This window comes from Lontra canadensis, unplaced genomic scaffold, assembly GCF_010015895.1.
Source record: "Lontra canadensis isolate GAN:19392208 unplaced genomic scaffold, GSC_riverotter_1.0 scaffold40, whole genome shotgun sequence".
NCBI lineage: Eukaryota > Metazoa > Chordata > Mammalia > Carnivora > Mustelidae > Lontra > Lontra canadensis.
This window is the reverse complement of record NW_022631034.1, coordinates 14,674,415-14,699,229: the sequence shown is the minus strand read 5'-3', so window position 1 is coordinate 14,699,229 and position 24,815 is coordinate 14,674,415. Positions and strand designations below refer to the sequence as shown.

General features: G+C 33.6%; 1 protein-coding gene across 35 annotated transcripts in view; it reads right to left on the bottom strand.

The window, feature by feature from the left end:
- Positions 1 to 24,815, bottom strand: part of ADGRL2 (adhesion G protein-coupled receptor L2) — a 382,248-nt gene that overhangs the window by 16,034 nt on the left and 341,399 nt on the right. For 23 of the 35 annotated variants that reach the window (XM_032870191.1, XM_032870192.1, XM_032870194.1 and 20 more), the window contains 9 exons: positions 24,377 to 24,562; positions 23,532 to 23,570; positions 20,452 to 20,635; positions 10,629 to 10,754; positions 10,153 to 10,358; positions 8,885 to 9,058; positions 7,714 to 7,923; positions 6,564 to 6,784; positions 5,171 to 5,237 (listed from right to left, as the gene is read on the bottom strand). In XM_032870191.1, coding sequence (XP_032726082.1) covers positions 5,171 to 5,237; positions 6,564 to 6,784; positions 7,714 to 7,923; positions 8,885 to 9,058; positions 10,153 to 10,358; positions 10,629 to 10,754; positions 20,452 to 20,635; positions 23,532 to 23,570; positions 24,377 to 24,562 — 1,413 coding nt within the window. The remainder of the gene's footprint in view (positions 1 to 5,170; positions 5,238 to 6,563; positions 6,785 to 7,713; positions 7,924 to 8,884; positions 9,059 to 10,152; positions 10,359 to 10,628; positions 10,755 to 20,451; positions 20,636 to 23,531; positions 23,571 to 24,376; positions 24,563 to 24,815) is intronic. The other 12 variants (XM_032870196.1, XM_032870203.1, XM_032870200.1 and 9 more) reach the window with 1 other exon arrangement.

Below are 24,815 nucleotides of genomic sequence, written 5' to 3'. Positions count from 1 at the left end.
AGGTAACAGGAAGCACTTGGAGAGTCAGTTTACATTCTAAGTTGTTAAATACCTTGTGCCAGATATTACTTAGGTGCTATAATATCAGTGCTGGGATTCAATACACTTTGTGATGGTTCCATTGCCCAGCAACTTTACAGATATAATTAACCAGTTTATTCTGGTGAGAAAAGTAAGAGTCTCTCCTAGCAAAGCAAAAACATACTAGTTTTTTATTAAAAAAAAAAAAAAGATTCTACATCTAGAAAGAGTCATCCATTTTAGAAATCACTCAGAGATGATCAGTGAGTTGAAAGTAAATAATAAATTCATATATAAAATACAGCCTCAAGGAAATTCTGAACATAAGAGATGTGCTCTTCAAATGACTTCTACCTGATCGACTTGCTAGAATAACTAATTCTCTCTTTCTTTGTTAAACACTACCATCCCATGATCAGCAAATGACTAAAATGTCCACACACTCCTACTCCCAGTAGACAAACAGTATGTTTAACAGTTAGTTCTGTTTCCTCAAACCTGTTTGTGTCCCACTCACATACCTAAACATCACACAAACTCATAATTGAGTCCAAAAAAGGACTGTCGTTTCTAACATAGTAGAATTGAATGTTTCAAAAGATGTTTTAAAAAGAGAATCTTTTAAAAAACAATTAAAAATAGTAGAAAAATAATCATAAAACCACAGAAAGATTTTTGCACACAAATTGTTTCACGAATATCTGTGATTTCTCCAATTTAAAAAACCAAACAGAAGAATTATAATTAGCACTCTAAAATTTAAGTTGCCAAGAAATTTATAGTTAAATCCAATACTAATTTAGACTTGGAAATACAACTTGAAAATATACAAATAATAAAGCAATGGTGTCTTCAACAGGACAAAAATACCATCATTTCAAGAAAAACTAATTATGAAAAAAAGCACACAAGACATACTATAAACCATAATACACAACAGCCCCCCAAAAAAAAGCTAAACACAAGGTACTTTTCTTTTCCCCAAATCCACATTAAAAATTTCACTGATAATGTGTTTCTTAGTCTTACTAAAATAATGAAAAAGATACTTATGTCATTTAGGTATTGAATATTTTTATATTATCACCAATATGTATGACAGTAAAATGCTTTCTGGAATTAAATAGAACAAATCCTGAAATGAAAATAATTTTTTAAAAGGAAGTTTTAGAGTTCTTTCTTTCTCTCCAGTGCTAAAATATATATATGTATTTTCATAGAAAAATTATTGTTGGCTGTGATCTTTTTCAGGAAGTGATACACTTCATAAGAGTCATGATTCTGTAGAGTAAAATATTTTTTTCCCTCTCTTCTTTTCCGTTCTCTTAAAATGTAACTAAGGGAATCAGAACAAGAAATTGAAGGGCAAATAGAAATATCTTTGATTAAATCTATCATTCCAAACAGTCACAGGCAAAAAAAAGTTAGTTTCAAATGAATTACTGATTACAAATCTGAGTTGTTCCTTCTTTGCATTTTCCCCATAACATAAATGGTTCTTTTTAGCCATAAACCTCTGGGCTGCTTCCTCTTCTTCTTCTTTTTTTTTTCCCCCCTTTCTAATTAGAGTAAGTGATCTTTTTCTCCTCACTTTTATTTCCTCTCAATTTATTTTCCTGCATTTGGTATGCATTTAAAAAATAAAAGAAATCCTAACCATCAGAGGAATTTCTCCTATTTCTTCCTGGAAAGCAGGCAAAAAGCCAGGGAGAGAAGAATGTCTCTATCATCCAAGTGCTGCTCTTCTCCCCTCAAATTCCAATGCAACCACTTTTTGTCCACTTGTTTTTTTGTTTCTCTCTTTCCAACATAAATACCAGTAACCTTAAACAGAGTACATATTTTGGGATACGTTGAAAGGCATTACGCATCAGTGAGAAAGGAAAAAGATGGAGTTACAACTCTGTATACAAAGAACCTGGAAAGTGCATGTCATGACTCAATCATTCACAGAGAAGTCACTAGTTAAGTACAGCTGTAGGACTGTGTTATATACGAAATACCAACCCACCAAGCTTAACGCCCACACTGATGATTAATTTTAGAGATAAAGCAACTCATCCAGGAATTAATCAGATTTTATCTCTGCTGTGTGTGTGTTTATGTGTGTACACATAGGTAAATAGGTAGACAGGCATCTCTTAATAGAATTCTACGTGAAAGAGACGGCAAATTCAGAAGAAACAGATTTTCCTATTCAGCTAAATAGAGTTAATTGCCAAATGGGGCACTCCTTCTTCTGTAATGACAAATAAGACTCTTTCACTTATCTCAAAATAATAATTTCATGAGTTCTAGTATAGATAATTTGCCAGTATAATTTGCTGCTTGATGATAGGGCATAGCCAACTACCCACCCACACCGGGGACACGAAAATACAAACGACTTGGAAACAAGCAGAGGGAACCAGCGATTGCAGGAGCGCACAGTTTGTTTTAGAGTCCTCAACCTGCTCAATTGAATCACATCCGTCTGAGCTTAGCAGCTTAAAATTCATTCCACAGCTCGCAGTGCTGACATGGATATGATAAGACAGAAGAACAGAAACACCACTCTGAAGTAACCTAACTGAACTGCACATGTTCTGACCCTTTTTGTCCTCCCTGGAGCTTTTGCTACCTAGCAAATGCAACTCTAAACTGCACTTGTATCTCCAGATCTTTCCTGTTAGCCGAGCAGAAGCCTATTTCTCCCTGGGACTAGCAGCCAGAGAGGTGTTCTCTGAAGAAGACTTCTAAATGAGTGTGTGAGCTGAACTCTTACTGAACTGAATTAATTATTAACGATGCAGATGGAGCTGTCCAAATGATAAGAACAGCTCCTGACGTGTCATGATCCAAGCTTTCATTAAACCATTTCAGGCATACTAATGGTTTCCCACTGCTCATTACTTACAAGCACTTTTCTCATAGATATAATAACTCTAGTGCCTGTAGGCAAGACAGTCTATAGAAATACAGAAGCAATAAGTTTTATCTTCCATAGCATGTTATTTTTCTTCATAGAACATTATAAAAAACATACACTTACTTAATATTACTAAGTTAAATGGCTTCAATTCAGAAAAGCTGGAAATGCAAAATTCCAAAAGGAACACAATCCCTTTCCAGGAATTGCAATGAGTACTTTTTGTTCTAAGCGTACTCCTTAAAAGGGTAGTATATAATGCAATTTATATTACTAAGATTTGTGTTTGTATTGACTTTTAAATATCCTTTCTCATCACAAGGATGTATGTGTTATAAATATATTAACATTCAACAAACATGCTGAACAATCATATATCTCAATTTAGGTTATGCATGATGTTTTACACCTCTATACCACTCTTTGCCTCTCTGCGTCAGGAGAATTAGAGGACAAAGCAGTTGCAGGACAATTACTCCTAGGATCTATATTGTCAAAACAGCTACTTGCTGTGTTTGGTTTTTGTTGGTTTTTTTTTTTCCCCCTTAAAGCTGGGAACACTATTCCTCAAAGCCCTTCACATTTCAACCTAAATGACTGGGTACAGAATAACAATGATGACAAAACTAATAAATAACAGTAGGGTTCACACTGTAAATGGGCAATATAATGTCCTTCACTTCTTTTCTTACTAGAAGCTGAGTATATGTGAACATTAATGTCTTTTGTCCAAGTGAAAGAAATTTTAATACTCTAAAGTCAGTATTTATTTTTAGATGGAAATAAACAAAACTAGTACAACATAAGTTAACACATACTTTTATAGATTAGATTGTCTCTGAAATGGTCATTATAATTTTCAAAGTTATCAATATGATTAGCTAAGGGTTCAGGGGGAAAAAAAGAGAAGCATGTGTCTTTAAGGATCATGCCACTTCAATTCAGCAGTTTACCATTGACTTTGAGAGTGGTTTAGGCTATGTTAACTTAAATAAACCGAGAACTAAAACTAGAGTAATCATTTGGATTGAGTAATTCTGATGAGAAATAAGCTTTCTTAGGAAGACTTGAGAATGATTTACTGGCTTGATTCATACAGGCATTCACCTGAAATTTTCATTTTGCATTGTGTAAGTGTATAATTCATTTTAAGAACAAAAGTACATACATTTGAAGTGGTTTTAAGTTTCCTTGAACTACTACATTTTTCCCCTCAATTTTATGAAACACTAGTTAAATACAGAAATATCCTAATAAGTTCATGTGTATCACTTCTTTAAAAAAGTCCTTAAAATAGGTATTTAAAAGATATAGGCAATATTTAAACTTGCTTATATTTCCCTTTCAATCTTATAATGGTCAGTAGCATCTATCTGTAACAGCGTAATGCTAAAACTCAGTGAAGTTTTAAATACCGAAAACCAAATATTTTCCCTACATCCTTTTATTTCAACTATATTTCAAATATTTGACTAATGGTAATGTAAGCAGTTAAAAAACACCTTATGTCACGTTATGTCACTATATTTAATGGGTAAACAATTTATTTTTAAAAAATTTCTTGAAGACCAATATTTTTATTTGGCATTTGAAAAGTAACTTTATTTCTTATGAGTTTAAAATTGATTTAAGACTCAGGTATTAATCTAAGCTTAAAAAAATTTTTTGTGCTCTAAAAAGCTTAGGGTGTGGACACTTATTTAAAAGCACTAAATTATTATGTGGAAATTAATATAATAAGTATTAAGCTAATGTTCTTTCAATTCCACAAAACATTCGTTTAATTTATAAATGCCACATCACTTGATACAGGGCTAATATTACAGATTTTGGAGACAAAACTCCTGAACTACAACTCAGCAAAAAACTCCACTACCCAAAACCAAAATACACTATACATTTCAGTTATTCCTTTCTAATTATTAAATTAGGCCCAAATCATGCAATCTAAACATAGTTTACATATTTTTTTAGATTATGACATGCATTGTAGCAAACTAAATTAGAAAAGAAAAAGTATTTTTTAGAGGAAAAAGGATTTTTGAAATAGTACCAATCAGCAAGTACATAAACTCTCAATAACGGTATAACATTTAAGGTATACACGCAGTTTTATCCTGTAGGTTAGACATGTTTATAAACCCTTGAACGCACAGATAAATTAAAAATAAAACCAGTTATCTTTCAGTGGCACTACAAAAGCAGCAAGCTAAAAATGAAGGGAAAACAGAGTTTGCTTACCAGAATAATGAAGGTAACTGGTCCAATGAAACTCCATATAAAATAGTTATCAACATGAAGCCAGCAACTATTATGAAAAGAAGAGTATGTATTAAGTAGCTTCAATGGATCCTCAACATTAACAAAAATATAGAATTCTTAAAAATCTAGCAAAACTATCTTTATATCTGCCTTTGAAAATTCATTTGTCATGGGTAAGAACAATTTTAATAATTTTGAGTTGGCTTTGATGTAAAGAGTAGTAATTTATTTACTTCAGCTTACTGTTTTTCATTTCAGGTTTTAAATTTGGTAAAGGCATTCATTATTCTGCTCGTATGGGATAAACAATAAACCCCACCACACCCCAATCCTTAATTCTTAAGACCTCTGACTATATTAAGGAAAACTTGAAACTCAATATTCCAAATGGTCTCATCATTTTAAAGTTCTTATCTTCAAAATTCGCCTTTTAGATCTATATCTGAGCGACAGTGTTTAACCCTATGAAACAAAACAGACAAAATATTCAGCTGTTATGCCTGTTTCAAAACAGCACAGCATAAATATAATAAATACCTCAACTGGGAATGGATGAATAGGAGATAAAAAAATCAAAGCACAGCACTCATAGAGTATTAGAGTAAATGATGCATCAACTTATTAAGACAGATTTTACTTAGTGTTTCATTTTTCATATAACATTGAATCCCCACTGAATTTTTTTTATTTGTCTTTCATCATCTGTTTAGTCAAAAAGCTTTCTTTAGTCCAAGGAATCTTTATATAACTAATTTTATCAAAGGCAAATATAAGCAGAATTGGGAGGCAAATTCATGCTCCTAGCAAATAAAAGCCTGACAAATATGGCTATGTCTACCTTCTGTCATTTTCCATAAATATCTGTATTTTTTATAAATGAAAGACAGTGACTTATTTTAATCCTTTTAAACTGCCTGACAAAATATTATCAAAGTAGAACATATGGGATGGAATGTGCTACTGTCACAATTCAGAATGAGAGTTAGCTAGAGGGTCGGCTGCACAAAGAGAGCTAATGAAGCATTAGGTTAAAACTGAGTAGTTAAACCTGTCAGATGCTTTAAGTTCAGAAGAATTTTTACTTAATATCTTTCTAAGGCCAAAAAGTTATTTACTTTTTCAATTTGTTTCAGGTCAATCTTTTGTGTTAAAAATAAAGTCCATAATTTAGAATCTGCCTTGCCGGAGTACAAATCCTCTGAACCTAGAAAATTACAAAAGACTTGATTGTAATTTGTGCACGGCATGCCCATTCTCTTACCAATAAAGCTTTCAGATGCTATTTTAGTCTGTCAGGGACCCTCACTGACAGCTAACAGGCTTTAAAAAATTATTCACTTGAAAAACACTCAGGTCGCTTGCAATTACTTACGCTTTTTCTGTTCCATAGCTCTTATAGTCAATAGCAGCTGAAACCCCAACCACGGTGGCAGGAAACAAGTAACCAGCGACATAATAATATTTCTTCCTTGAATATTCACTTTCAAACACTTCAACCAACATCAGGTAGAGCTGTACACCTTCTAGACACATCCAAGCAAAAGCGGCCAAAAAGAAAAAGTGTAAAAGTCCTGCAAATATTGGACAAGCAATCTAGAAAGGAAAAGAACAAAAAACCCAAGACAGAACACATGAATACAAGCAGGGCACCCCAAAATGATGCAATATTCACTGACAGTGCTCATGATTGTTTTTAAAATACAACATTATTTAAACTGTTTCTTAAAAAAAATTTTTTTAACAAATGGAAATGAGTTCTAAACACTACAAATTTGAAGAGTTTAATGCTTAATAGAGTATAATGGCAGGTGTGCTAGAAATTTCATCACTGTGAGACCCAACTATTTTTAGTAAAATTAAGTGTAAATAAGAAAATATATGTTAATTTCCTTTCTAAAATTATCCACTATTAAATCTGAATATTCTACTTACAGGTTATTTGCTCCATATGTCTTTAGAACAATTGTTTCCAAATATATTATTTTTATATTTTCAGTAACAGAATTTAAAAATTCACTTTAGTGATGAATACCCTGGATCTAATTCCTCACATTCTTTTCCTGTCATATGCGGAGCATTCTTAAAATTCATCCCAGTGCAGATGAGTACAGGGTAAAGCAGTAACTACTGATTAAGTACTATTTCTGACACGGAGACCTCCTGATGATGAACAAATTGCTCAGAAGATGAAGAAATGATCACGGACCAGAATGACTATGTAAGCAAAATGAAAACTGTAAAAATAGGATCTTTTCATTTCAGTGTCCCTGGCACTCTTCTATTCAAATTACGTGTCTTAATAACAACCCAGAAAAATGCAAAAGCACCTTGATGCAAGAAATGAGTTCACTCATAACAATAATACCTAACGATTACGCTTTTATTACAAATTATCTGCCAAGATCGCCATTGTCAACTTTATTGTTACAAGATCAAATATCTATATAGGCATCGTGTGTGGATTCACACCTGTTATAGTAATTGTCAGAGATCCGAGGGCGATAAGCCGAAGGGGTGCTTACCATGTATTTCGTCTTGTCAATGCCTATTAGGAAAATGAATTCCGCAATGAAAAGGTTGATACAAAGGTTCTTGTGAATAGTATTGCGGTCACTCTGCAGACCACGGAAAAAGCAGAAGGTGAAGATGCATATAGCCAGGCAAACAAGGGAAATGACAATTCCCACCCAGGTGATGACTGTAAGGAGTAATTCGTGAACTCCATCTTTGTACTGAAAACAAAAATAGTATGAGGAACATTAGTATTCCTGCATTGCTTCAACTAAAAGGTTAAGATAGCTTTCACCATGGTAGCTCATCTTTTAATACCAAACTCTATGAATATTCTTATGTGTTCAAACAGGGCTCAAAGCTAAGATGAAAAGTTGATCACGTAACAGATCAATCTCATTTATATCCAAAGAATGACCTAAGAAAGTGGAAGATTTTACCTAGAATATAATGTAAGAATCCAATCATTTCAAAATAATGGCTGAAATAATTACCTACGTAAACCCAGATATTTATATAATAGGATAAAGGATATTCAGTTATGATTAAAAATAATTGGTATCTTAATGACTTTCCTGGCTAACAAAAAAATTTTAAGTTTTCATTTCCTCCTTGAGTTTTGATATTTATTTATATACTGACTCAAATACACAACAGACCTGCGAGTTTTCGTGCTCTATTTCTTAAAATGTTTTTATATTCTGGCTATCATTCCCTTCATCACAGAAAGGAATATGAAGAAACATCCCAGAAGTTATCCTGACCTTTAAAATCTGCAGTTCTGCACAGTGTGCAAAGTTGTGAGAAAAACTTAAAACAAAAGCTGTCAAACAAGATTCAAACATTCCAGATGAAGAAAGTGTGTTAAACTTTAGAGCCCTCAGTCTCTGTTGTAGGACCTATCGCTATTCATTTTTTAAATTCCCGACTGCCTCTGCTAAACACCTGCCCAAAGGAGAAAAATCTAGAATGAGTCTTCAAAGCACATGATTTTGAGAAGTAACAATAAATAGAATGCCAAGACATTAAAAAAATATACGGACAGTGTAATGACATTTAGAAATCCACACTACTTTGTTTGCTTTTTAGTTACGATAAACACCCAAAGAAGGGACTATTATAAAACTGTTTCGAATCTCCTGAGGTTTTTCTCTGCTACTAATTAGAAGTACAAATACTTACTGCAATTTCTCTGTGGGCCATGAGAATTGCAAAATTGGTTAGGTGGCTGCATGCACACGTTGTACGGGTTTTATTAGTGTCAACCAGCTTGCAGCCCTGGGTAGACCAATATCCCATCATAGTTCTTTCTGAGTAGTTCCAGAAGGAGCAGTTTGCATTGAAATAATTGTCAGGCTGGGAAATAAAATGACAAGATAAAATTAGGATTTTACACTCTAAGATGGCAATAGCAATTGTTTAATATGTGTAAAAGGTAATTTAGATTAAACTTTGCATGTTTCGGACTATAAAGTTTTTCATCAGCAAAATTGTAGACTATGTTATACAAGGCAGATATCTAACTTAAAAGGGGTTTTATAGTCCGAAACATTCTAAAGTGTACTCCAAATTACCAAAGACCCATTTTACACAATTACAATTTCCATCTTATGATTTTACATACTGATGGTACATTGGAATCATTTTTTTTTTCTTTTCTGACAAAATGAGACCCATGAATTTGTCCTGAGAAAATTCTGTAAGGATCAAGTATTTTAAAATCGATTTGGGGCCCATTTTTATTCTAAGTGACATTTTAGCAACATCAGGATTTTTAAGAGAGTGAACCAACTGCAGCAGACGTAAGAGAATGGCCGCACAATTTTTTTTTTTTCCTTGCCGATTCTGGAGATACACTTGGCTGTCTGTGGGCACTTATTCATTCTGCTTATAACGGAAGCCAAAATTCTGCAATCTTCCAACACAGTGCAGTAATTTAACTACCAACTTCATTCTAAGGCACGGCAGAGAAATCACATGTCTTCAAGCCTAGATTTTTAAAAACCCAATGCTTGATAACAATTGTGTCACATAGGATCAGTAAAGTCAAAAAGAACAAAAACAAAAACAAAAGGTCTGCCACACTAAAAAGGCAGAGTCCTAAGAGTTAACATTCGGTTATCCTGCTGTTAAGGTAAGAGTTAATTTTCATTCTAAAACAAATTACAGTCATTTACATTTTCCTGTTGATTACTGAATTAGCTTTCATTAAGAATACACTTAAGTTCTAATAATCACTGAACCAGGCTCATTTAATTTTATGTTCACAGACTTAAATAAACTTATGTCTGACCGAATCCAACATTTGAAATTCAAATGGAAAGGTCTTTCCTCTCCTCTTTGCCATCTTCCCATTCCCTCTCTCCCCATCCCCAGCATGTAAAGTTTTGCGTTTTCTTTCCTCACTGGTTTTATAACCTTCCACTACTTCATCAGCACATGTAACTTACATCAATGTGTGGCAGGGTAAAAAGCACAGGATCTGTCAAGTAGACTCGGCTGGATTCTTTATTGATTGAAACAGAAATGACGTGGGAATTCACTGCAATCGTGCTATTCCGACCAATAAAGTCAGCACCCAGTTTTATGGTTGCATTTTCTGTACTAAGAAACTGTCCCAAACTCCGGTAAATGATGAACACCAACTTTGCAAGACCTAGGAAGGTAAAAGTAGTCATATGCCTTTCCAGGAAATATGCTTATGGATAAAATAAAATACATTCAAGTAAGAATAAAAGGGAAAAATGTCCTTATGGATTCTGTATAGATTAAGTTTCTTGGGAAAGAGTAAAGCATTATTTTAAATCTGCTTTTAAATGGTAAGCAGCATTGTTACACAAGGAGTCAAATAGTTGGCATTTTAGGATTAATAGATTTAAATGAACAAAAAACCTGTCAATTTTTAAAAGACTCTGCTCCATCTTACCATTCCTGCTGTTCTGTTTGACAGTATTTGCAGAGAGCTGGATTGAGCTGCCAGCGCCTTTGATGCCCAGAGGAAATTTAAAGTCTTGGACCTGTCCTTCGGTACTGAGTACTGCAACTTCCAGAACTGGATGAGGGGAAGGAGAAAAGGGCATTCTTTAAACTACAAAGAGGCAAATGATAATTGCATGAAAACCACTACTTCTTTTTTTCCTACTTATAAAACTTTACTGTTACATTTCAATAAAATCATGAACTAAATGACTCGAGGAGGTCTAAAACCTTGACCACTCTAAAAATTTTTATATAATAATTTTAACATTTTTTTCATAGTTTTGTATCTTTTGTCATCAACTAATTCCAGACATTTACCCTAGGAATACTAATGGTGTATGAGCTGAAAGCGCACACCTTTCAAAGTTTCATTTATATCGAAAATAAACAAACCTATTTCAAAATGAGTTTTTTGGCTCTGTACGTTAAATAACTTTTCAATGAACATTCCTTGCCAATAGCAAAATGAAATATGAAGCATAAGTCTGAGTGCCTTTATTACATGTATACATTTATTTCTTTGCATAGGATACATTTTAAGAGATAATGAAATTTCATAGCTCAATTTTGCAATACTTGCTTTTCTCTAATTTCTAAACATGGGGAGACCAGCACAGCACAACATTTTATGAGAAAATGTCTGGCATTATGTTAAAACCTCCCATTAATTCTCACTAGTTACTATAAATGTTTACATATTTAAGTTGGGCAAAACAGGCCCGGTGTGCCAAATCTGGCCTGTCATCTTTTCTTGTAAATAAAGTTTTACTAAAATACATCCATGTATGCTCATTTACACATTGTTTATGGCCGCTTGGGTGCTACAATGTCAGGTAAGCGTTTGCAACTCAGACCATGTGGTGTAGTTGCCTAGGATATATATTATTTGGGCCTTTATAGTAAAAGTTTACTCAACCACTGTACTTTATTCCAAAGTTCAAAAATTCATGGAAAGGCAAACAAGCTGACATAACACTAAGAACATTAACCTAAATCAACAAGACCAATGTTGTTAAACTTTTTTTCCATACACACACACACACACACACACACACATATAATTTAAGTGTCATCAACATAAACATGTCTACAATAATTCCAATAAAGATTATAATACTTTACCATCAATATTCATCATAGTCACATAATTTTTAAAAAGAACGGAAAAGTACTATTGTTTCTGCTAAAGTCAACTATTTTATATTAGTAATAAGATTATGTCTTTTTATTGATGAAATGAGAGGAATTATATACAAAATTCATTAGTTTCATATATTAGAATTTTTAAAAGTAATATACTTTTTAAATAATTCAATACATACAGTTCATACATTTTTCTCTGAACTTCACTCTACTGGCATATATCTTTGTATAGCTATTTCCATACATAGACAAAGATGAGTATATGTGTTTGTACACACACACACACACACACACAGATATGATTAATTCATCCACCCCCTTTCCTTTTACAGATATGAACTTATACTATTATAGTAACTTTTGGATAATAATTTATTCTTCTAAATCTTTCAAAAATTTGTTGTGTAAACTACACATAGCTTTAGTTTTATCTATGAAATCAGAACATTGTAAGATTTTCATGTGTCAAGCACCTAAAATACAAATTTATAATGAGAGTTATACAAATCTTAGAATTCTGTAAGCTGCAGAAGCTGGTTAAAATATTTATTTTATTGGTTTATGCTTAGAAATATTAAGCAGGTGGGTAGGCAGGTGATCTTCACTCATCGTATCAGATCTCATGTGTGTGGGAAGAAGGAAAAGTAGGGGAAGAAAAGAGAAAAATATACAACTAATGTATGCCTCACTCTTTTTACACTGAAAGATACTCTCAGTTATTAACTTTTCTCTTTTTTTCCAATTCCTAACTTTTCTTAAAGCAAGACAGAAGACAGGGTAAAAGACTGAAATCTTTTGAGTTTTCATGAAAAGTTCCAAATATAGACATACACGTACAAAGAATTAATTTCTTTTTAAAGATTTTATTAATTAATTTGAGAACAAGAGGGAGAGGGAGAAGCAGACTCTGCACTGAGCAGGGAGCTGATGTGGGGGCTCCATCCCAGGATCCCGAGATCATGACCTGAGTCAAAGACAGATGCGCAACTGACTGAAGCACACACGCATCCCCAAAGAGGTAATTGCGTTCATGAAATATTTCTGATCAAACTTTAATTTCATTCAATGTATATTTACATAAGCTTAAAAATCAAATCCATAGTAAAAAAAAGTAAGAATTTGAATTTTAAAAGGATCATTAATACAGATCTTTGTAGAGAATCAATAATCAACTTCATATTAATCTATAAATTTATATCAATAAATAAGTAAATTTAAAAACAGACAAAAGGGAAAACTTCCAAGAAACAAAAAACTAAAAAAAATAAATGAAAAACCCTAACAGTTTATCACCATTACAGAAAATAAAATAATAGCTAAATATATACTCAATCTTTAAAAACTGTTCCAGAATACAGAAAGAATGCTTTTCAACTCATTTCATAAGACTTGTATAATCCTGATGCATAAGACAGCATAAGGAAAAAATTACAGAATATTCTCTTATTAAAAGGTTGTAAAAATACTTAACAAATTATACGGGCACTAAGTATAATATCTTGAACAAACTGAGGTTAAGTCTAAAGGGCATTAGAAAATATATTAATGTAATTCACCAAATTAAGAAATTAAGCACACAAAAAAATTATTAACCAAAAGAATTCAACAAACTTCAAAACCAATTCAATTAAAAAACAATTTACAAAATAATAAAAGAAAAGAAAAAATCTTTGCCTGGGGAAAGGTTTTGTTATCAGATGAAGATTATCTAACCAAATCTACAGGCAAACAATGGTGAAAAACTCAAGAAGCATTCTTTCTAAAGTCAGGAAGACTCCTATTAGGGGTTTTATTTATTAGCATTGTACTAAAAGACCTAACTAATGCAGTAATTCAAGAAAAAAGTTGTATGACATCTGGGTGGCATTAGGTGCCTTCGGCTCAGGTGATGATCTCTGGGCCCTGGAACAGAACACCTATTGGGGTCCCAGCTCAGTAGGGAACCTGCTTCTCCCTCTGCCTCTACTCATACCCTTGAGGGCTCATGCTCTTTTGTTAATCCTCTCTCATAAATAAATAAATAAATAAATCAATAAACAAATAATTTTTTTTAAAGAAAAAAGAAAAAAAAGGTGTAAAGACTGAAGAAAAAAGCAAACTTTTTATTTACAGAAGATATAATTAACTACATAGTAATTTTGAGAGAGCCTCCGTATGATTGGAAGTAAAAGAATTTAGCAAGGGTGCAATCAGTAAAATCAACTGTGATCCTATACACTGAGCAACAGACAATTAGAATATGTAACCTTAAAAACGATACTTTACAATAAAAACAAATAGTGCAAGTTATCTAAGAATAAACCTGATTTTTATAAGTGCAAGACATTAATGGGAAAAATACAGAACATCATTAGAAGACCTAACAACAAATGGAGAATTATACGAGATCTTATTTGGGAGACTTCAACAGGTTAATAAATCTGTGAAACTTCTTTCAAAATCAATCTACAAACTCAGTTCTTTTTTTAACATAATATTTTATTTTTAATTTCTTCAAATTTTTATTTAAATTCCAGTTAGTTAACATACAACATGATACTGGTTTCAAGAGTAGAATTTAGTGATTTATCACTTACATAAAACACCCAGGGCTAATCACAAGTGTCCTCTTTAATGACCATCATCCATATTTAACTCACCCCCCACTCACCTCCCCTCCAGCAACCCTCAGTTGTCCCCTACAGTTAAGAGTCTCTTACGGGGGGGGGGGGGGGGGGGGGGGAGAGTCTCTTACGGTTTGTTTCCTTCTCTTCAGCGTAATTCTAATAAAAATTCCAACAAGACTTTTTGTAAGAAAAAAAAAGATTTTTTGAGATTGTGGAACTTGATGACTGACTTTATGGAGAAGACATGCCAAAAGCAGCTAAATCAATTCCTCCAGGAGCAGAAATGAAAGAACTCACCAGATAGCAATATTATTAAAACAAAAACAAAAGGAGCAATGCATAACACACTTCTAACATGTATAGAAAACAACAGAGATAGCCTTACAAACCACTAGGAAAAGGAAAGAATTATGAAATAAAAGTACTGAAACAACATATTATCCCCAAAAAACCCCAGAAAACAAAAACCAAATTAGTTTCTTCCTTCATACCACAAACAAAACTCCTTTCCAGATATATTAAAACATAATTATAAAAAGGCAAAATTTTATCATTTCTGAAGTCTTATATAAGATCATTTAAAAAGTTACAGGTATAACTATAGAGAAAATTTTGAGGACACCAAAAAGAAAACTTTCTTTTTTTTTTTTTTTTAGAAGTAGTGTTTTTTTTTTTATAATTTTATTTTTTATAAACATATATATATATATTTTTTTCCCCCCAGGGGTACAGGTCTGTGAATCTCCACGTTTACAAACTTCACAGCACTCACCATAGCACATACCCTACCCAATGTCCATAACCCCCCCCAACCCCCCTCTGCCCAGCAAAGAAAACTTTCTTAATAACACCCCAAAAGCACCTACCCTAAGAGAACAGACTGATAAATTTGACTTCATTATTCTGTAAAACAAAAGATACCATAAACAAAGTAGAAAAGAGAAAGCATGCACAGAATAAATATTTTCAAACTATACAGCCTGCAAAGAATTAGTGTCCAGAACGCATGAACTACAAAGAAACAGATGCATACGTCAAAGTCGTGGAGAACAAATTCACAGGAGAGAAATCTAAAATAACCAATAAAGGCATTAAGTAATCTGAGAACTGCAAATTAAAACAATAATGTGATCAATTCTAACTCATTAGAACGATAACATTTATGTCAATAACAAAGTGTTATTTAGCAAATAGATTGATGGGGAGAGAACAATGGCGTTAACAGGTGAGGATGTAAATTGGTAAACAATATTAGAGAGCAACTTGGCAGTATTTAATAAAGTGGGAGATGGGCATGCTCCATCATTCAAAAATTCTATTGCTAGATGTGTATATCCATATATGTCTAGAAAGGCACATACACATGTGAACAAAGACATACAAAAACCTTCCCTGTTTTCCTTATTAATAGCAAAAAAGCATAAGCCACTAAAAAACCTATCATTGGCATAGTTAAATAATTGTGATGTACATTAGATCAAACGAAAGAATTAACTAGAGATGAACATATTAACATGCATAAGAATAAAAATATAATGGCAAGGGACAATTATACAACCACATATATAGTGTGAAATCATTAATGTTAAAAGTGTAAAAAGCGACTGTTAAATGTATATAGTAGTAGACCAATTTGGGGGGGGCTTATTAAGGAAAGGTTATACCCTTCTTGGTCTGATCAAGAAAGAGGGGACCCAGAGGACTTACACATTATCGATAACTACTTATTTTCCCCAAAATGTGAAGCGAATATGGTACAATACTAAGATGTGGTTCAGTTGGGTGACTGGAATACAAATTATTTATGATATTTTCCGTATCTATATATTCTGTATGCTTAAAATAATATATGCCTGTACCACAGATTTCCTGACACTGAATACACTTCATTCATAGGAAAGCCTCCCTCACAACCAATGCTATAGATAGTATTTTTAATATATTTTTCTATCCTTGTACTTTTCAGATTCATTTCTGAGTAATGGCTCCAATGAAAGAAGAGGGGAAGAAAAGAGAACATACAGGAAAATCTATGATGTGTGCCAGAAGATCTGCAGCATTCTAGTAGGCTCCATCAGCCTGAATCCAAGGTACAAACAATATGGAGCTGACTAAAGATGACAGTTGCACAGCCAGAACCAAACCTCAGTGGTGATGCGGCGTGAAGGAGTATAAGCCTTCACTCTTGCAAGATGCTGTGACTTTGGGGGTTTTGTTACCAGAATATAACTAAGCCTAAATTGACAATCATGTTGGCTGCTAAGCCCACTGGGAAAATAAATGATACGGAATTTTATAATAAATGGATTAGGCTGATAACACCTAAATCACCTAATCAATCATAAAATCTCAAAGAAAGACAACCTAACGTGCCTCTTTTGCAGGATGCAACAGAAATTTCTTTGAGAAAATATACAAAGAAACAAACTTAAACCTGACCTGATCAAGCCTCTAGATCCAATTATAGTACATATCAATCATGTAAAATGGTATCATGGGGATGAAAACAGCCAAATACAGGATGTGGGAAATTCCATAGTACAAATCATCTGCTCAATTTCTTAAAAAAAAAAGGAAAAAAGTTTATAAAAAAGATGTAGAGAGAAATGACTCAAGCAATGTATCAAATGTACTACATGGATTTGCCTGTATCCTGGTAAAAACAAATTAAGTATTAACAAATTTACAAAAATGAAGTAAATTTAGACATATTTTTGTTATCTTTTGAACATACTATTTTTGCTAATCTTCAAATGTGTGAAAATGACATTTTTGTTTTTTTAAGCATAGCATGCATATTAAGGTATTTACAGTAATAATATGATGCTAAAATTTGCTTTAAAATACAATGGTGAGAGGAGTAAGTTAAATAGGATTAACCAGACGCTATAGAAGGTGCATAACTTTTTAGCAACATAGAAACTTATGCTCCTCTTAAGACGTCATTAAGAAAATAAAAAGAAAAGTCACATGCTGAGGGAAAATATTCACAGTTCATACAGTCATCAAGACTTACTATATAAGGGATATATTATGAATCTTCATAACTCATTATTAAGAAAAACAGCCCAAATAGAAATGGGGAAACTATATGGACACTTTACATAAAAATACATGAATGACCGACCCATAAGCACATGAGAGTTGAATAGTTATCAGCCCTAAGCACCACAGTGAGTCTATAAATGCAAAATAGAACTAAGATGAGATGACACTACAAGCCACTTGAATGGCTAAAATTAAAAGACTGACAATCTTAAATGTTAGTGAAAAAGTCTCATGGCAGTCAGGAGTATGAAATGGTACAACGACTTGGGAAAACTGCAGCTTTACAAGTAACAGTGAAAAAGGGGAAACGATGTAAACCCCTAATAAGAGAATGAAAACACAAAGAGTGGTGTTTCCTTATAATGGAATACTACTCAGCAACAAAAAGGACTGAACTACACTACCAACACAGACAAATCTCAAAAACACTACTCTGTGTAAAAATGCACGATCAAAAAGAGTACATATTGTATGATGCCATTCAACTACCAGTCCGGAGAAGGCAAAAATAAATTATGGTGACAGAAAACAGATTAGTGGTCACCTGGGGCTGGGGCTTGAGCAGATCTACTGCTAGAGAATAAAGGGCCATTCTGAGGTGACAGAATGTTGACCATGCTGTCGGTCACATAGTCTGCATTTGTTGGAACTCATCAACTATACACGTATGACAACTGATTGTATTATATATAGATTTTATCTCCAAGTTGACTTTAAAAAGCTATAATCAGATATATTTATGACATATAATTATACCATTTTTATGAGGTCATGTATTATAAGGATAAATCACACAATGAAGTTAAACTAAGGATTCAAGCAGAAATCACTAAGGAGTAAATCATATTGTCCTAATAACCTAAGATAGTGTAGCCATGCCCTAAATTTAGATAAGAACTTCAGGAAAGTGAGGATATAAAGGAGTAATAAGGTATTTTAGTCCTCATGTCTAAAAAAAGAATAATTCCTATGAAAAATGTAAATGCTTTCCTCATACTAAATCATGGACTGTATTTGCCACAAAATTATATTTTAGCAAAAAACAAAAAAGACCTAACTATGCAAGAGAATGTAAAATGACTTTCATACTGATAATTCTTGGGTAATCTACATGCATATGGTAAATTCAGGTCATTATTTTTGAGAAGTCAGTAACATGTGTACTACATACTATAAGAGTCTTTACCCACAATGTTCTTTTTAAATTTTTGTAAAGATATTTTAGTTTTTTAAGCAATCTCTACACCCAATGTGGGGCTTAAACTCACAACCCCAAGATCAAGAGTCACATGCTCTACTGACTGACCTAGCCAGGCACCCAATCTTTTTTAATTAAAATTTAAAAAAAAAAAAAACAGAGTGAAGATTAATCCCTTAGAATTCTGAAAAACAGGCATTAGAAAAAATATATTCCTGGACATTAACATTTTCAGACTCTGTCTCAAGCTGGTGTAGAAATATCTCAGAGATTGAAGAACAGCACATCCTGTATACGTGAAGCTCGTGGGAGCATAGCACGTCACGCTGGCCCATCCAATATTCTTGCATTCTTTGAGAGGGTGTAGGAGGGAAATAACAGGTGTTGTTTAAAAAGATAGCAATTGGAAGATTTTGAAAACAAATGTCGCTTCAAACAGTATTTTCTATGATTCACTCTCTAAGATGATCAAGTTTACACTCTTTTATCCATACAGGTATGTTGCTGGGAAAATTTGAGAAGAATTGTTCAATGCACATCCTAGGGATTTTATGAGACCAACTAATAAATTAGCCAAATATAATGAAAGCTTTAGACAGAAAAGAGGGAGCTTTCTTCATTTTGTATTACTACTAAAGCTATGGTAGAGCATCACTTTCCCTATGACTGGTATCCCAGATCATGGCCAGCCAAATTACGTATCTTGACTTCATTTTATTTGAAGTTACTGAGTTATTTATCATCCCTAAAGCTCATAGTACATAAAAACATGATTTTCATAATGTTTTTTTCTTTCTAAAAATTCAGCTACTTAAAATAAACTTGAGGTTTTAAATTTAAATTCAGTTATTGTAATTTGATTCTATACACTTTTATTTTCTGCATTTTAGAATACAAATTCTCATGACTTAAGCAGGCACAATTAGGCAATGAGATAGGGCGTCCCACAGAGCAATACCTCATTCAGTACCTGTTGTGCCAATGCACTCTTTTGCTGAAAGAGTTGTCTGTGTTCTCTTCTGGCTTTTTTTTTTTTTCCTTTTTTTTTCACTTGAATGCTTGGGAAACTTTTTTATTTTACTAAAAGATATAACTTTCACTTGAGTTCAACCTCTCTGAATAACCAACAATTCTAAATCGGTCAAGCCTAAATGAATATTTTACTGTATTTACTGTAATTTCTCAAATATCATCAAAAGTGAACTCCCACCTCTCATGGACAGCATTTAAATGTCAAATTTAAATGTTTTGAAACTATCTGCAGCTATTTTGCAATCTATGAAGCATGGATAGTCTGCATTATGGGAGATGTAGTTTGCAGACCACATTTTCACCTGAAGGCGGTTGTGTTTAGTATAAACATTTGGCTCAAATTCTGTGTGCCTAAAATATTTGATTTGGAGAACACATTCCAGAAAGTAATTTAAATTCATTAGGAACATATTACATAAAATGGAAAAGCATTTGCCACAGTTCCATAGCAAGTACTTTCATTACTTACGCAATCCATATTCTGGCATTTAAGTACTCTAAGCTTCTTTCCTTTAATGATTTTTTCAGTTGGGGATGGGGTGGGGAGAAACCCTACATAAAACTAACTTTTAAAAGATATAGACAGATTTTGGCTTTTGCATTAATTTTATGAAGTGTGATCAATAATAATTTGATGAAAGAGAAGTCTGGCCCTGGGAAAGAACAGATTCAGAAAGGAAGCATCATTCTCTTAAACATTTATCTTCTAAATCAAAATTAATCCTGACAATGTATTCACTTACCGATATTTTCTGTAGGCATCGAGACCCTCGTTGGTTCTACAAGATTGTCAGCCAGGACAAAAGCTCCTTCTTCCAATGTGTCAAGTAACATTGTTGCTGTATGAGCTTGCTCAGAAGAATTCATGTGTTTCCAGGATTCCAAAGCTTCAGGTCTCAGAAGATTGTCCACTGTGTCCACAATTGCCTATATCCATTAGAAAACCACCATTAGTTCTGACTGCTTCTAGTACCAAGGTGATTTTCAATCACTGACTAGTGACAATTGTAGTATTTATCTGTCATGATGATTTACTCTTACTTCAAGATGGAAGAACACCTGAACAACATACACCTGGCTGGTTAGGAACATATCTTACCATCTCAAAATAAAACTAACTGAAGATTAGTAAATTGCTATGTGATTATAAAGGGTAAATGTGAAAAGATGGCTTGTGGATACTTACCTAACAATATCTCCATTGTCAAAAGAAGCCCAAACAATGTCAGCTCTTAACCTGAGGTATTACTGTACATGCACGGTCACTCTTATTTATAACCTCAAGGTTTAAATGTTCTAGATAGAAAACACTGATGTCTCTGGGATAGCCTTTTATTTATGCCTGAAAGTTACACCATATTGTTTTTTGGAACCTGAACTAAAGTAATAGCCAAAATTGTGCCTAAGTGCCATTGTCTACTTATTACACCATTGGGGAAAAAACCAAGATGATTTCAAAGTTCACATATTATCTGTGAATATTTCACTTTTCCAATTCTCCATCTAGCTAGAAAACACTTGAGAGTACACCTTAGATGATAAACAATGATCTGTTTTTATAGAAGAATCAAGAGATCAAAAAACGTTTAAAGCCTATTTGAATAATTTAATGAAAACTAATAGTTTAATGAAAAATTTTAATGAAATATTAAGAAAAATAGAATAAGGTCTTCATAAACATCCAGGTTGTACATGTTCGTGTTTGTAGGTTTTGTTTACTACCATGCAAAATAACAAATAAAAAATAAAACCCAGTCAGCTAAGCAACTGAAGGCAGGCCTTTGTACTGATACTTACTATAGCTATATACTGACCATGGCTTGAAAACCTGAAACCACTAAGTTTACTTACTCTACCCCATTTACCTAGTCACAACATGTCACTAAGACCATACATAAATTGTTTTAATCTACTGGTAATCACTGAGGGAAAAGAACATACATTGTGCAAAGAACAACAACAAAAATTGCTAGTTTGAGGTACGATATTGAAATAAGCATGGGGAAAAGTTGTGTGAAGCTACTGTCAGAGTAAGAGTAATTAGCTTAATCCATCTTAATATCCTTGTTCTGTCCGCCTTGTGAGCCCCCACAACCTTCCTGGCAGGTGGAAGATACTTCCAAGTGGCATTAAAGGCTTTTCCTCCCTCTTTCTAATGGGAGACAGAATAGTCAAAAGGCACACAGTGATACTGCCGCAGCCATTAACTAGACTGGAACAGAAATTGGTCTGCCGAGGCCAGATTCATTAGTCACCAAGAAATACAGACTGGAGTCTCTAATCTAAGTTACAAATGAAGCCTCTGTCACGAAGTGGGATCTCGCTTCATTTGCATAGTGTAAGTCAGCTTCTGATTTGTAATTTAAGGAGTTTTATTAGCCTTATCTGAGCAGAGAAGCTCATTTGAGAGATACTGAAAATGACACTGGTCAGAAATTAAGATCATGCTGAAACCTACTACATACACACATAACTCGCTGATGACATGCTTTTATTAATTTGAAACACTCTTTATTTATTACCATTTGTACTTTTCTAGCAGAATCAAAAACGATCATTAGCCTAGTCATATTCCTTAAGTAGTCTCTCCCTGCCAAAGAGAAAAAGCTATTCTCTTGCCACTGAGATATATGTCCTGGGCAACATACCAATTATTACATTTCATACATTAACTAATACCTTAAAGGTGAACTGAAAATTTCAGTACGACAAATTCTATACACTTCAGCAGTTTTTTCTTTACCCCCATTAAACAGGCTAAAAAGGACATTCAGAATATTACTACCTAAAAACGGACTTTCCTACCACCTTTCCTTGTCAGGTTCTCAAGTCCAACAATGTCTATTTGCAAACTAGTGACATGCCTTCGTTCTTTCTTCTTTTTTTTTCCTTCTAGATCTTGCTGACCGAAACTGGTAGTCATGGCTTTTGAATAACCTCTATTCTACAAAATTACAAGCTGCTTTTGCTTTGTCGTCATACGCATATGGGCTAGTTCTTAAGGTTTGATTTACTAAGGATATGGTCCTCAGATGAGTACGATTAGAAAATAACCATCCCCCTAAAAGAAACATCTAAAATTCACATAATAAAACCAAATGCAAGCTGGTAATGTTATTCTGATCAATCACACAGAACTAGAATGGCATAGTCTACTGTCGGCCTCAGCATGCTTCCTATTACTTGGATATACCAGGGAGAAAAACCTGCTGGAGTGAACAAGGATTCTGAGCCAAACAGTGGCTTTCTGTTTCTATTAGCCTGATAAAAACCAACATAGAACATACATTGATAACTCTGTCACATTATTTCTATTCCATTTCTAGTAACCCATCCCTGTATCAACCTGATTCTAGAAATGACTCCTAAAAATTTCAGGACAAAGCCTATTTTATTTAAGAGTACACCACAGAGATAAGAAAGCAGTGACTTTTTTCATGCACATACATTATGACTATACAGTCTTTGATACGATAAACTGCCAAGAATATATCATAGCTGTTTTAACTCAAGTTGTTCTTTAATCCACATAGATGACAACAGGAAACAAAGAGACTATAGGATTACTTTCCAATTCAGAGGATATTTCGTTTAAATTCTTGTATGTTTGGATGAATGGGAAAAAAAGCAAAACTTATAAAGGTAAATTATTTGCTTATTCTGAGAGTAATATACCTGAGAAAAGTCAACATTTGTACAGCTGATATGGGGCACATTATATAATTATCAAAGACTGAAATACATTGGATCATGCAGCAAGATGATAAAGCGTGGCAGGTAGCCGAAGAAGGGAGAAAGCAGGGTGACAGCACAGGAGAGATACCTTAAGGTAAGCCCTGCATGTCTTCTCTCGTTTTTGGAGCTTTTTAGTGAAAGAAAAGAAAATCAGAGGTTAGATTTTGTCTGTTGAAAATGAGGGAAAAAAAGAAATCCTCAAAACTTAGGCTGGTGTTCCTGATTTCAAAGTTTGTTATGCACGGTGGTCCTCTGGATTTTTGTGAGTTTACACTTATTGCCAAAACTGCATATTTACAGTTCATAGCTGCATTTTGTTAAGTGTACTAATCCAAAGTATCACGATACAACCAGAACAAAAATGTCTGTTTTTTAACCCTATGACACCATATTACCCACAGATTTTGGCTTAATATGGATCTCTTATGCTTGTTGGGTAGTATGGTTAAAATAACTACCAATTTTTTTGTCATATTAGAAAAAATTAATGGCATTAATATACTATCCTCCTAGAGAGGCAAACGTGCCCTTCTCCCAAAACCTGCAATTGAAAGCAGTATTGTAGTGGATAACACTCCTCTGTGCATTACAATTTTAGTGCAACCACAAAAGCTTCATGTATTAGTGTACAGAGTATATGAGACGTAGAACACATACTCTCTCCAAGTGCAGAGAATGCATTCTTAAGTGGGAGAACTGACCACAATCAGGCGATGTCTGCCACCAACTAAAATCTCCCTAGAAATTTTACCTTCCCCAGCCCCCCATGTTGTTCCTTTTTCAACTGTAATTCTTTCTTGGGAAATTAACCAAATTAGAAATTTTGTTTCTGAGTTTATGTCAAGGGGGCCAGAGGTTTGGCAGTCCAGGGCTGGAGGAATCAAGAGCCGCCATATAAAATGCCTGATTAAATAACAGGAAATTCCTACCTACCTTGTTATAACTCCGTCCGGCGGAATCCTTTTCACTAGGTTTCAGTTCCTGCAGCTGTGCATCAAGAATGTCCACCAACTGCTCCATCAATCTCACTGAAGAACTCACATCCCCAGCAAACACCGGCCCTTTGGTATGTTTAGCCAGTTCATTGGCAAGACTAGCAGCATTTTCTCCACTTCTGATCTGAAATGACAATTTATATTATCACAGTATGATTTCTTGCTCTGTTTGCGGCTTCTTGTTCTTTTCCTGAGTATCTTTGCTGTGGTGAGAGAAATATTTGCAAATATGTCAAAATCTGCAACTAATTGAGGCCAATAACTTTCTCCTCATTTCATATGATTAAAGGTTCTTAGATCCTCAATACACAAAAGAAATTCTTAACCAGACCTTTAAAAGGAATGAAAGGAAAAAAAGAAAACCAGAAATCTTTTTT